This window comes from Phaseolus vulgaris, chromosome 3, assembly GCF_000499845.2.
Source record: "Phaseolus vulgaris cultivar G19833 chromosome 3, P. vulgaris v2.0, whole genome shotgun sequence".
Classification (NCBI taxonomy): Eukaryota; Viridiplantae; Streptophyta; class Magnoliopsida; order Fabales; family Fabaceae; genus Phaseolus; species Phaseolus vulgaris.
Window position 1 is genome coordinate 36,369,163 of NC_023757.2, and position 15,336 is coordinate 36,384,498.

A 15,336-nucleotide genomic window follows, 5' to 3' on the forward strand; every position below is an offset into this window, starting at 1 on the left:
TATTTTAATATATGCAGATGACGGGGAAGATTATAATTATGAAAAAATGGATGAAGGTTCTACTAAGGTGGCATCCAATGTTATTGAAATGGAAGAATGTCAATAATGTTTATGTTTAATGTTTTTGAATTAATGTTTATGTTTAATGTTTTGGAATTAGGTATTTTTAATGTTTTGAAAGTGGAAGAATAGTGATATTTGATATTTATCTTAATGTTTTGATGTTTGACTATATTTGAAAAGGAAGGAAAAAAAATTAGGTTTGATAATAACAAATATATAGGTTTAATTTGACAATTTTTTAATAACAAAATGTAAAAAAATAAATATTTAATTTAAAAAAAAAAAGAACGCGGGCTGGCCCGCAAACCTGCGGGCCAGCTCTTATGCGGGGCGGGTTGGGAATTCTAGCCCGCAATAACTTTGCGGGGCGGGCCAACCCGTCCCGCATTTTTGCGGGCCAAGTGCGGGGCGGGCCAATGCGGGGCGGGCTGGCCCGCTTTGCCATCCCTAGTTTGAAATGTATTCCAGAATCTAAAAAAAGTGTTATGGAAATCTAAATCCAAAAATGTATTTGTAAAAGGAATTCGTGAATGTATTGTTATCCGCACCCCCACTTTTATTTAGAAGCATTTTTTTTCATTTCACATAAAAAAACAATGGCTTGGGTGCAGGAAGTAATTTCCTATGTTACCTTTCCCAAGCCTACTAATTTGTAGTGGGCCAATAATTATTACAGTAATCCAACTTTAGAAATTGCTATTTACACCCTCTTCTTACTTATTCACACCCATTATCTTTCTCCCAAATTATCATTAATTCTTTCTATCTCGGTCATCCTCCTCCTTCTTCACCAAATATACACTATATTCTCTTATCTCTAGGTGTAAATCTAGCAAACATTGAATGGAAGCAACAAAATCCCCATCTCTTTATGTGAATACTCTCCACTTTATCTAAGTTGATGTTGTCACACACTATTTGTTGTGTTATTAATGTGATTGAAAATTTGAGAGATTAACATGTTCTTCCAAACTTAGATCAATGTGCAGACTAACTCAAATACGATTGAAATCCATCACTTATATTTGGAGAACAACAAACAAAATAATATAATACTAATTATTATAGTTAGAGTAAAGTTTACAAAGGAGTGAATCATGGTAGCGACAAGTGACTGCTGGTTGATACATTTATGTATTTGAATGTTCATGTTCTTCCGGCTTCACATAGACTAAAATAATATTAATCCTAATATTTGAAATATCATTTATTTTGGAGTTTTTTTTATTTCCATAGACTACTAAACGGAATGCATGTGAAATATGCGCTTTATGTTTTAGTGAAAAGAAGGGGGAGAGGAAGGAGGCGAGGGGAGTGTGTGTTTTGTGAAAAGGAAAAATTAGGCACTACGAGAAATAATTGAGGATATTGGAAGAAAAGAAGAAGAAGAAAGGGGTATAATAAATAGTAACTAGTTTACAGTTTTGGTTATTAATATGCCTTTTCAAAATGCTTTATCAGTGAAGGCCCAATACTACTTTCGTTACAAACCTTACTATTCCGCAGGCCGTTTGCCTTGTTACAAAATACGGATTGTTTATTCCTATACCTCCGTAACTTCTTCTCACACCCCAATATGTCAGCCAAAAGACTATTTTGCTTAAAAAGTATATTCCAGATTTTACAATGGAAATGTATCTTTTTCTAGGCTGTTTTTTCTTGCACCCTAACAAATACCTTCCTGTATTCCATCATTTTTTAAAACAACTCTTTTACTCATTTTAAAAATAACTTTTGAATTGTTCTTTCCGAAATATTTATGAAACATATTTTTCAAAACACATTTTATTAATTTCGGACTTACCAATCCATAAATAAAAAAAAACGTGTTCTATAAAGGATATTCTAGAATCATTTTTGTCTTCTGGATTTCTTATTTCAAAAAATATTTTTTCTTACAGAATTCATATTCCGGAATTATCCAAAACTGTGAAAGGGTAATTTCAGTATTTCAAAGAATGTAGGAGTGCAAAAAGAAAAATGTAGGGGTGCAGGAAGAAACTTCCCTTTTCTATTTACATCTCCCCTGCATTGTATAATTCAAAAAGTATTTATGAATCTAAAAATATCTTATAAATTATACCATTTATAATATTTTTTTTCTTTTAAAAAATACCTTTCATATTCTTCAATTTGCAAATGTATTTTTTTCTATTTACATTATTGTATAATTCAAAAGATATTTCCAGATAAAAAAATACTTTCCCTATTAAGAAATCCAGCATTCTTTTTTCTTTTAAAAGGTACAATCTAAATTAAAGTATTCTCAAATCTAAATACTTTTTAGATTCTATAATTCAAAATTATTTTCTTAAATAAACTCATTCTGAATTATAAAATATGAAAGATAATTTCAATCCAAAAATACTTTATAGATTTTATAATCCCTAAATTTTCTGAATCATCTATTTTTAAATAATAAAAAAAAAGTATATTTTGATATTTTAAGAAATATGGAATGCTATGAAACTATGAAGTGGAGGAAAAAACTGCCCAAAGTACGTTTGAAACAGTCGGATCGAACAGAATTTTTCGGAAGCATGAGTATTTGTTTCACTTATTTCCATAAACACATTTCCTTAGTATTTAATAAATTAAAAGATAAATTTATTTTATTCTAAAATTATAAACAAAGTATGTATTTGTATAATCACCTAACAAACGTATGAAACTTTATTCTCATATCCCACATTTCAAAAAACTACATGAAATAAATCGGACACACACGAAAAATGTTAAGAAAAATGAAAATTCTTTTACCAAAATAACACATTTACTAACAACTAAATGAATGAATAGTTTCCACAATTTTACTACCCCGGTTTATTTATTTTGAAGTGTCAACATTTAGGAAAAAAATTAGTTATGTTTATTTGTCATTTTAAAGTTTTAGAATTACATTAATTATGGCTTTGTTGATTATACTCTGATGCCCGTACTGGATAATAAATAATTGAAGATTTTAAGGAGATTGCGTATTGTTGAAAAATTGAATGGATGAAAAAATTACAACATAAAGAACTAGACACTTCATCAGAGAGAGAAATCGATGATACTATAAATGCTTTAATGTAAAAAGAGAAAATTAAAAGGGGTTATATGATAAGGGTATAAGAGAAAAAGAATTTAAAAGTTCACTAAAAAAAATAATAATCTTTTGATTGATTGGTGTGAATAAATATTAAAAGCCTAAGCTGGATAATATTTTGAAGTATTTCACTTATTCCTTTTTCCGTTCCAAAACAAACATTTTTTTTAAGATTATGGCAACAATTAAGAAATATTTAATTAATATAAATCAGTTAAAAATATTTCTAATTTTTCAGTAAAATCTCATTTCATTTAAGTAAATTATTAGGTCGTCTATATTTTTAGAATCATAATATAAATTTTTAATTTATTTTTTATGAATTTCATGGTGTTAAATTATCTTTAAGATTTCATGCTAACTTTTAGTCCAATACAAAAAATATAATAAGACTCTGTTTAAGGCTATCTTCATTGCAAATATTATTATATGAGATTTTATTTACTTTTTTTTTAGGTTTCATTGTACGTATAATTCTTTAAGACTACATAGTAACTTTTGCTCAAATGCAATCTAAAGAACTTTTAGTGGTAAATAAGAACGAAGTAGAACTACACTCAATTGGACTACATTCTTTTCACCCTATTTAAATGTCAAGGTGGTAAGGGTTGTTTTTTATAATTTTGCTTTTGTTCTATAGAGAATTTAAGGAGAGTTCTTGAAATCTAAATCCCTCTGTTCCTAGCTTGTTTGCATTGAGTTCAGATTTTTTGTTAAACGCTATTCTAATACTCAATTTTGAATTAGGAATATTGGAGATGTCTATCCTTTTCTCCATTCTGTAGAGGATAGAATCACTTTATCTCTGATGATTATACGAAAAACGTTCTTTTTTAGATTATATGCTAAATTTTTGTTGATATTGATATGAAACAATATTTGTTGGAATAATTTTTTTTATCCATAAAGAATCAATAAATAAAAGTATTAAAGGATACTTCAATTCTATTAAAAAAACTATTTCTAATTGTTCAACACAATTTCTTTCAATAACATAAACAATCCATATAATCTATTTGTACCTATATAACTCTCAACAAGACATTTCTCTTTCTTACAAAATGTCAAACAAAAGAGTAAATAAAATGTCTTTCGGCATAGCAAAAAAGATTGAAAGATTCATAATAATTATATACCAGCACTACAAATATATGTCCTGCATCTAATCACACATCCCACTTAAACAACATAATTCCTCATATTTTTTAATTAAATATCAATAACCTCATCATTAGCGGATGAAGCACATGGTCATGTTGTGGATAATAAGAGACTCGCAAAACCAATGTTTGGTAGCCGCACAAAACAACATCAGCAGGTAGTGTCCTTCCATTGATTCTTCAAGAAAAAATGACAAACCAATGTTGATTGTTCAAGAAAAAATGACAGACCAACTGCTTCCCTAACCAGAACATGGCATAGAGGAATGTTTTGCATTCTCTTATCTTTGGCATATGAAAGGTTGCTTGAATTGTGTGATACATGCCAAATTACAGGACATTGTCAAATTGTTAATGCTCTTTCGTCATATCTAGAGAACATGTAAAAAAATAGGTTTAACCTAAAACACGATATGTTCTTAAGATAATTATGGATAAAAATAATGGTGATTTATTACGGAGTAATGTTTTAGAGGATGGTGCTTAGGTACGGTTGGGGACTAATGTTCCTTAAGACTTGAGGAATAATGAGAGTGTAATTCCAATTTATTGTTCTTCAATGGAGATCTTTTGTGAAAATAGGAGGGTTTCCTATTCCTGTATATCATGGAATATGGTATTGCATATAATGATGAGTTTAGGATTCAGGGTTTAGATTTAGATTTTAAATATAAATTCAAATATTTGGTTTAGATTTTAAATTCAAATCCATATTTTTATTAAAAAAATTAAATCCAATTCATATTTTATAAAAAAAATTAATATAATAATATGTAAAAAAATGTTCAATATTATATAAATTCAAGATAGCATAATACATAAATTTTTAACATTCAAAACACACCTATCTATAATACTTTAATTAAAGAAAAATACTTTGTGACAACAAAGAGCTAAGAGAAGATATGGAGCAGTTATTTTAACAACAAGTATAAAGGTTCTTACCTACAACAGCACACTTGTATACTAAATTACTTACCTTCAAACATTGGTAGTAAGATAACAACAATCATCTAAGATTATCTAATAAATACATTTAAAAACATAAGGCTTTTAGTTATATTATTTATTTATTTTATTCAATTTGATTTCACTATTTATGAGAATTACAATCATCATGTGGCCATTTTCTATTCAAAGTAAAATCGTTAACATTAATTTACGGGTAATTCAATTTATAAATATTCTAAGTAAATCAACTTTAACATATAAAAATGTAACGTAATTGTAAAATTTCAAAATTGAGATTCTTAACTGAATTTTGAAATTTTGATATTATCACATTTTTCATATTGATATTTTTATTAACAGAAGGACCAAAATAAAAAAGTAACTAAGCTTAAAACTAAAATCTGTACACGGCCTAGTTATGGAATTCAGATGAATTCGAATTTAATCAATTCATAGTGTTTGGGTGGAGAAATAAATTAAAATGTGAGTGAAACTCATTTAATAATTTTGAACCACAAATTTGCACACATATAAATGGGATGTTAGATAATCTCACATGAAGGAGAGGATGAGTCAGCGTTCTAATCTTATATGTGTTGGAAAAATTGAAGTCTTCTGGCTAACGGTTCCTTAACACTTGTCATTGTTTGAACCAGTTGTATCTTTGACACGCACCTCGCATACCTCATTCACATATGTAACATCGATGTGGACAACACCTAGATTGATTGATCACGTTCCAAATTTGTGAAACGGAAAGGAAAGGTAAGCATAAGAAGTTTGAGGACGAAAAGTTGCCGCACACGTTTCAGTGACTTTGACCTCCTTTTTGTACTGGATTGGGATATCCAAAGGAAGCATCATCCGTGGTTGAATTTTTATTCAAATATAAGATAACTTCATCTACTGGTTTAAGGTAGTTTGTTTTCACGGCCCATCCGCTCCCTGTGATGAAACAAGTGATGCCCGAAAATGGGTCACATGACATGGATAAGATCATTCCATCAGCTTCCTTGCCAAGTGTCAACATGACACAAGCTGCTTAGGATATAACTTTTTATGTGATTGAGCTATTTCATGATACTTAGGTATAGAATTGAATATGCTAGCTAAGTCTTTGTCTCCGTGGCTCAGCGTGTTAGTTTACCTGGACAAATCTTATTGGATTATTAGGCTTCAAGATAACTCATTGTGTACTGAACTTTCAAGTCAATCAATAAAACTGGTTTTAGGTAGGATGAACTGCTTTTAGTTGATGAGTAAGTGAGAGGAAAATGGGTGTTGTAGTCGGAGCCAGCCAAAGAAAACAGTTCTTTTACTTGGAAAAGTTTGAGCAAGTGGTTGGGTACTGCACAAGAAGCTTCTGCCGACCCACTTCAATTTCAAAAGAAAAATATCATCATGTACTAGTAGTATTCAAGCTGTTCTAAAATAAGTGGTTCTCCCAACGGAGCAAGGACTTGCAGAATAAAGTAATACATATTATGACAAGTTTTAGGTATGGAGAATAAGAACATACTTCATTAACACAGCATCTTATCTTCCTCCTAACTAACCATTGTTGCCGGTATTCATATAATTCTTATGGGAGTACTATTTTACTATAATTATTTGCGTACGAGTTTGATCAAGAATTAGATAGTGTATCTAGATTCATTTCAGAGACTTCAAAAATACTCTAACTTCCCAAATAATATTATTTTTCTTTATTTATTTTATTTTGTGTTTTATAATTCAAGATGTGCATCAGAATTTCTAAAAGGACGTTCCTAACTTCATCCAAATATAGTCTTAATAGTATTTAAGTACCTAAAAAGTTAGTAATTTCTAGCTCGACAAGATGAGGCAGAGAGGTTTGAAGATTTGGTGATTTTTTCTGATAAATGGTTGGTGATGATTTCATTTATAAAAAAATACTGAGATTGAGGACTGTACCCCAAGTTAACATTAATTGCTGGTTCTAATTATGTTGTTGATTGGAAAAAAGTTGAAGATCTTAATAGACACGAGTCCAGGTGAATGTATATTGTTGACAATTAACTCTTCAACACACTGTAGAATCTATGACAAGTTCTTTGCAAGGAAAAAAAGCTTGCCAGCCTGTTACGAGTTAATAGTACTTCCAACCTTTTCAGGACTACAACTGCATGCTCTGAGCCTGCCTCATCATATGAAACTCGTGCCTAAATTTAATTAAACTCCAAAAGCCGTACTTTTTCCCTACAATTTGCAGCATCAAAGCAACTATCATCCAACCATAAAATAAGAGGAAGTTCAGTATGGCAAGTTTCGGTTTTCACTCAGAAACCAGGGAAACTTCCGCAGGCAGTTAACGAAAATAATAGAGAGTGACGGTAAAATTTTACTTCGTAAAATTGACAGCCACTGTCCAAGACCTAATCCACCAACCACCATTTTCATCATTATCAAGAAAATTAGTTGTCTCCTCAAACCTTATTTTATTGTTGAAAGAGTGTTGTTTGGCATGTTTTCATTGAATGGCGCAGAAGCTCATAATCATTGTTTCATACAAAAACGAAAAAATTCAACTGCAAGTTATGTGAAGAACATGAATCAGCTAATCTGTAAATTTCTAAGTATTGACCTTTTAAAATCATCCTATGAAAAGTATCATTCTGTACAAAGATTGTTTTCTGTATCAGTTTCTATAGTGTTCCTCACAATTCCTGAGAAGTTATTATGGAGGAGGAAGGTGCTGATGGGCATGCAAGTCCTTCAAGTAAATTGATTACTTCGCTAGTGTCATCCAAATAGTATTCTGCCATACTTGGTTTCTGTCCAACAGTGCATGCAAAAACTTTGGAAATGGTTGGCAGAGCTGGATTAGACACCGAACGAGCAATACTTTCAAACATATCTTCATCTGAGCGATCATCTCCTATGCATAGTAGAAAATCTGGTGACTTTCCCTTACTTCGCATTGTTGAGATGATGTCTTCAACCACTTTACCCTTGCTCACACCCTGCATTTCATACAACAAATAATTCAACGAATCACCATTACAAAATTCACCTTCATAAACAACTTTCACCCCAATTAAAATACCATTTGTCTAAGCAAACATACGCATTTAGGCCCTAATTTAAGTACTACCTGAGGTTTAACTTCAACTATGTGTTGTCCCCTTATAACCACAACTGGCTCATTGGCCAGCACACTCTCCAAGTGATCAAGAAGCTCTTTTGCTTGGCATGATCCAAAATAAGGATCTGCTTCTTGATGATGCCACACCATTGCGCTTTCCTTGTGTTCAATGAAGGAACCATCCGTTGCTTCTGTATAAAGCGCCATCACAGGTTCTACAATCATTTTCCATTCAAAATCGGTTGTCAATCCGCAAGTCTCCCAAGGGGAATCCATACTCCACCTGCAAACAAATGAAAAACGAAAAGATGATATCGCAACAAGAAACATCAAAACCGAACATTTACCAATCTTCCACAACATGGAAATTCAATGTACCTATTGAAGTAACCGTGCTCAGCGGAGAGACCCAATTTCTCACAGGGAGAAAACCATTTGCTCAAGCAATCCTTATCCCTGCCGCTCACAATGAACACCATATTTTCCGGGTCACTGCATAAGTAATTCAAGACAGAAATAACTTCCATGCTTGGAGTCTTGTTTATTGAGGCCGGTGACATCATGGTGCCATCGTAGTCCAAAAGGATCAACCGACTGTGTGTATCTCTATAAGCAGAGGCAATGTGATCTACAGAGAGCTTCCTAAAGGTAGGATCTAGAGCAACAATTCTAAACCCCAATCCGAATCCAACACCCCAGTACCTCTTGGAATAATGCTCTCTACAAGCTCTGTCTAAATCCTGATCAAAACTCCTTGCCCAGTAAGCCACATCATGAGAGCTAATGTACTTGTAATGCTTCTCATGGCGCAAATGCTTCTCTGCCTCCGACATTGTTACAGCCGAATTCATTGCCTCAGCGACTTCATCAATGTTCCACGGATTAACCCTGATGGCTCCACTGAGAGAAGGGGAACACCCTATGAACTCAGACACAATGATAACGCTCTGTTGAAGGGATTTCTTATCCTCGCCTTCAACCCCAAGAGCCTTATCCAAAGCAACAGTCCCCTGCCTACAAACAGTGTACTCGTAAGGCACCAAATTCATCCCATCCCTCACAGCATTCACGACGCAACACTCGGAAATGGAGTAATACGCTGCCTTCTCCTGCGTGGAAATTGGTCCATTAACGAAAACAATAGGCTTGTACCCCGGTTGCGAATACTTCTCATTGATCTCCCTCGCAATAGCCTCGCTCTCGCTCTTCACGTCCTGAATATCCTTCCCTCTGCTCCTGGCAGCGTTCAGAATCTGAACCAACACAACACGACCCCGCAAACCTTCGTCCGCTTCCAGAAGCTTCCCCAAAGCCAAGAACTTCAAACTAATCCCCTTGAACAAGTCCATGTCATCCACCCCCAATATCACAACCTTCCCCTCGTACTCCTTCTTCAACTCCTTCACCCTTGTTGCAGTATGCGGCAACGACAACACGGACTCCAGGAGGCCCATGTGGATCCCAGCGGGGAGGATCTTAATCGTCACGGTCCTGCCGTAGTAATCCAAACCAATGTAACCCCTCTTGGACTCGTAATCTAGCCCCAACATTCTGCTGCAACACGACAAAAAATGCCGCGCGTAGTCGAACGTGTGGAAGCCGATCAAATCGCAGTTGAGAAACGCCCGGAGAATATCCTCACGCACAGGCAGGGTCCGGTATATCTCCGAGGACGGAAACGTGTTGTGCAAGAAGAACCCCAGCTTCACGCGGTGGAATCGCTTCCGGAGGAAAGTGGGGAGGATCATGAGGTGGTAATCATGAACCCAGACAAAATCCTCGTCTGGGTTGATAACCTCGGTGACCTTGTCGGCGAAGATCTTGTTCGCCAGGACGTAGGCCTTCCACTGCTCACGGTCGAAGCGCGCGCCCTGGCTCGGCGACATGGGCAGCATGTAGTGGAAGAGAGGCCACAGGTAATGCTTGCAGAAACCATGATAGAATTTGTTGTGAACCTCTGGGGGTAGAAACGTTGGGACGCAGCGAAACCTTTCGAGGAGTAACTGAGCAACTTCTTCTTGCTCGCACGCTTCGATCTCTGCTTTCAAAGAACCAACGTACAACACTTCCACATCCGAAGGGAACCCGTCTTTGAGCTGAAGGACGAGGCTGTCTCTGTCCCACTCGAACCTCCATTTCTTCCCTTCACGAAACGCGCGTATCGGTAACTGGTTCGCCACCACGATCCTCCTCTCGCGCGGCATCGGCGAAACCAACTCGTCGGATCCGGAATTTTCCATGGCGTTAATGTCCAACTCCGGTATGTCTCCGGCCACCGTAGTCACCACACGCGGAACCCGTCCCAGCGCTTGGTAATCATCCACTGATACCAAATTCAAAAGACCCAAGCAAGATCTCGATAGCATTGTCCGGAAAGAAAAAAATAGATGACAAAGAAAAGAGGTTTTTTGTTGCCAGGAGTGACGTTTTTTTCTGTTGTGATTGAGATGATGGTGGTATTAGAGAAAGAAGAATCTTTGAGTGATAGAAATCCCAGATACTGATGCACCTTCCATAATGGAAGAGCGTGGGTGGCGTTTTTGTCTGCAAGAAGACTATGACCCTGGCGAGGATAAGAACGAAGTGAAGAAAAACCCAACCGGTTTTTTATGTAAACGCCTTCATCCGACGGTTCACGTTTCTTCTTCTCTCATCTCAGTTTCCTACTTCACGACTCTTCTCTCTACTCACTGCTAACTGTAACCGACTACTATCTCTCTCTCCTATGATGGCGTTATCCTTCATTTATTACCTTACTGTGGTATAGTTTTCTCTTGGGGGTGGGAAGGTTACCGGTTATAGCCGGTAGAAGCGGATAAGGATGTAGTTGTGTTAAAGGATGAAAAAAGGGAAATATGAATTGAATGCAAATTCATAGGATCACGTGGTCTTTACGGCAACGTAAAAGAAACAATATTTCCATTCTTATTAGCCATATTCAGATTTTATTCAATAACTTGTTTTTATTATTGTGAATATAATTGTCGACAGCACGTCCCTAAAGTTAAATAATATAAGAGCCATGTTAGAATTAGAGAGGAAAGAGTTTTTTTTAATGTGGCGGTTTCTCAGTCAGAATATTTAAGATAATAATTTTGATTAAGATAAAGTTTCTTACCCACATGAATATGAAATCATACATATGTCCACATTGGTAAAGAGATTAGTACACATGAATTGTGCATTGTTATTGAGCCGTGTGAATTGGAAATGTGAGACAAAATGCAGAAAATAATGAAAAAATTTCATTGTAAATTAGAAGAAAAGGAAGGGATAGAATAAAAAATGAAGGAGAGGATAACGTTATTTATGGCATTGACTATTAACCTACTACCGCTACTAATTAAATTGCAATAACATAGAGGTGAGTTAAAAATGGTTTCATAAAATGTATAGTATAATTAATTAATTTAATAATTAAAAAGTGAGGGGAATAATTGTAGATAAGTGTGGTTGAATGCAGGAGTGGAAAAGTGGATAGAAATGAGGGATATGATGGACAGGTGGGAAGAATGGAAACGTTTAAAAGAGAAAAAGCAAAATGGATTACTGGGTCGCCAACAACATCCAACTCCATGTTCACACGGATGCCTTCTACTTCTATCGCTTTTCTCTCTCTCCTATCTCAACACAATAACTATGCTCACTGTTTTTATAATTATTTAAAATTACTACATCTAAATTAATCATGCTGTCTCATTAAACACATTTATTTTTTCTTCTTCATTTTAGTAATATAATTGATTATATTTTTTCACATTCTTCTTAATTTTTTTCTTTAATAACCTTCCTATTAATTCGTCAGCTGATTTGAAGAACGATTAATATCTCGGAATTACTTTTAACTCAACGTTGAAGGTGGGTTTGAAGTGCTACGTCCTCAAAAATGATTTCAATAACTTTCCTATCTTATAAACAGATTAATCCACTATTAAATTTATTTAATAAATAAATTTTAATAATATTATTAAGACAATTCAACACATCAAATAGCCTATAGGTTAATAAATATAATAAACATAGGTAATATAAGGGGTGTAATTTAGATTATTATGAAGAAAAAAAACAAAAGACATTAGTTTAAAAAGAACGAGAAAAAAAAAAAAGAACATCCTACATTAGATTAAAGCCTATGTTCCATTTTTCTGCATATTGACTGTTGTTACAGATGAAGGATTAGTTGAGAATTTTTTGTTTTGTTTTGGGGTGTAGATGTGGGTGACTGGTAGTGACATTTATATTTGGTATGAGATGGAAAGGTAAAAGGAGTTCGTAGGAGTGGCCACGTGGATGTGTGCCTAAGGAACGTGGCGTGTGGGTGTCGTCTTTCACTCACGGATAACTTTTGACTGCTGACTTGGCACCCTCGCCTTTTATGTTGATCTAGTCTTTTATTTTCACATAAACCCTTCCATCTTTCCAAACCGAAAGTCCCACGCAATAACACCTGTTTTTATTAATAAATCATTCATTAAGAAACTCTTTAATTTTCAATCCAAAGTAATGCGTGAAATTAAAACAAATAAATAAACAGTCAACTAAAATAACCTAGTCTTAAATCCTTAATTAATTTGAACGGTCCATGATTTTCTCTTGCACCAATTCCATTCAACTCAGGCTTACCCCTCGTAAATGATAATTGTAAAAGCACAGACAAACAAATGCACTTTCTAATTATTTGTTCATAAAGATCATGTAACCGTTTATTTAAGCTTGTTTAGTAATGTTTTTTTTTTAAATAATCGTTTTTGTAATCTTTTATAAATCAAGTTTTTCAAGATATCCAAATGAACAAAACAATAATTAAATTATAATTCTAAAATTTTTATTATTTTTCTTAAAAGTTTTTTCTAATTTTTTTTAAAAAAAGTAGTTTTTATTTTTTAAATCTCTTCAAAACAAATTACTAAAATAATTCATACTGTATATATATTTTAATTTTAAACAAATTGGTCATGGTATAAGTGTATTTAAACTCTTTTTCTTTTTGCTTACTACTTTAGATGGTATTTCTCCCACTCAAATTACCTTATTATTGATATGTTTATTATGTTTATAGTTTGTTGTTTTATTTAACATTTGGGATTGTTATTTTATTAATTAATTGTAATATGCAATTTTGTGAGACAAAGGAAGAAAATTGAAACTGTTTTAGTTAAGAAAAATGTTTTCTAACTAAATCATTCAGTTTAATAAGAAATACTAATTTTTAGTCGAGTTATTTTTTCTGATTATATATATTATTTTTATATTTTGTATGTATATTATTTTTATGTTTTATATGTTCTTATGCATTGTTTTTAGTTTTTATAATATTAAATGTTAATTATCTGTTTAATACTAATTTTTGTTATCTTAACTATTTAAATATTTATTATTATTTAAGGTAATTTTTATTTACAAGAATTAAAACTAGTCAAATTCAAATTATGATACCACATAAAAAAATTAAATATAATTATATGAGAAACAATACATTTAACATAATCAGTGCAAAGTTTATTAATTGAGGAATTTTCTTTTTCAAGTATAAATTTTAGACAAACTACAATGTTGTATGCACAATCGTTTCCAATAAAAAAACAGTTTTCTGTACAAATTAAAATTAACTCATGCACAAATTAAAAAATAAAAAGTAACAAGAGAAAAATTAAAAAAGTATATTAAAATTTCATCTTATTTTTTTTAGCTAACAACGTATTTTGACAAATTTGTGCACAAACATTTCCAATAATAAAAGAATAGTTTTACGTACAAATTAAAAAAATAAAAAGTAATAAGAGAAAAACTAAAAAAAAGTATATTAAAAATTCATCTCTTCCGGAAATTCATCCTAAACTTATAAGATATTGGAAAGTGTATTTTGAAGAGTGTTTTAAAAAATGAGGAACAGGAAGATAGAGTTGAAGTGTAAAATGAAGAATGAGAAAAAAATAAAAATAAAGAAAGATATGTAGTGATGTGCGTGAGTTGGGGAAGCTTATCCGAAGAGAGATGAAGAGGTGGTGAAAAGAAAGTGCGACACGTGTGAGAATAGGGGGCGTTACTGTTGATGATTTGGTGAGGGAACATGTCAGTCATCCTGGAAGGCTTTTTCCAACAAACATCGGGGCCTGGGCCTGTGCCTGTGACTTGTGAGAATTAGTAAAAAGGATGGAGATGCAACTTTGAACAAAGTATCTATGGATAGACTGGGCCCCACATCTCCCATCACAATTTACGTGGCTCTGTGGACCCCACTTTATCTACAAACTCTTTTTTATTATTATTTTTTTCTTCTTTTAGTTTACCCATTCACGTGGCCGGCATCTTCAATTCTTTCGCTCCCACCATCTCCTCTCACTTTTTCATCTTTTCTCTCTTTCTTCTTTTTAAATCCTTATCGTTTTCTATTTTTTATTTCTAATAAATCTCTTTGTTAGACACACACCATTCTCACGCTTCACTTCACACCATTCCACCCCTCCCCTATCTTTATCCATCCATATAATCTTATTTTAAACTCATTAATGATGTCAAACTTAATACACTATACCTAATCATCCATGTCTTCAAGTACTCCATAAGGAATTAAACAACAATTCTTTTATTAGAAATGCACCTGTCAAAATTTTGAAGTAAATTAAACTGTAAAATATGTACACAAATAACTTAAACTAAACTTTCAAAGTACAGCTAAAAAATTATAGTATTCTACATCTCACACTCTTTACGACATTTATAATATATATCTTAAATTTCACTTTATAAATCAATTTTATAAGATTGAGTTAGGTAAATCCACTTTTTAATATAATATTAAAGTTATTTAGAATCGATCATAACAAGAATTTGTTGGATTTATTGGATCATCTGTTGTCGGACCATCCATAATAATAGTCTCACGAACGACAAGTCTCGACGTGAAAGGGTGTTAGAGATCTCAGATCGGTTAGAGATAAATACATTTTATATTATATAAGTCGATG

At 33.0% G+C, this 15,336-nt stretch overlaps 1 protein-coding gene across 1 annotated transcript; it reads right to left on the minus strand.

The window, feature by feature from the left end:
- Positions 1-7,701: 7,701 nt before the first annotated feature.
- LOC137807380 (probable alpha,alpha-trehalose-phosphate synthase [UDP-forming] 11) lies at positions 7,702-11,134 on the minus strand. The gene is made up of 3 exons (XM_068608001.1): positions 8,747-11,134; positions 8,378-8,651; positions 7,702-8,246 (listed from the first exon to the last, which is right to left on the minus strand). The coding sequence occupies exons 1-3, from the start codon at positions 10,732-10,734 to the stop codon at positions 7,941-7,943; spliced, it is 2,568 nt and encodes an 855-aa protein (XP_068464102.1). The 5' UTR covers positions 10,735-11,134; the 3' UTR covers positions 7,702-7,940.
- Positions 11,135-15,336: the final 4,202 nt, after the last annotated feature.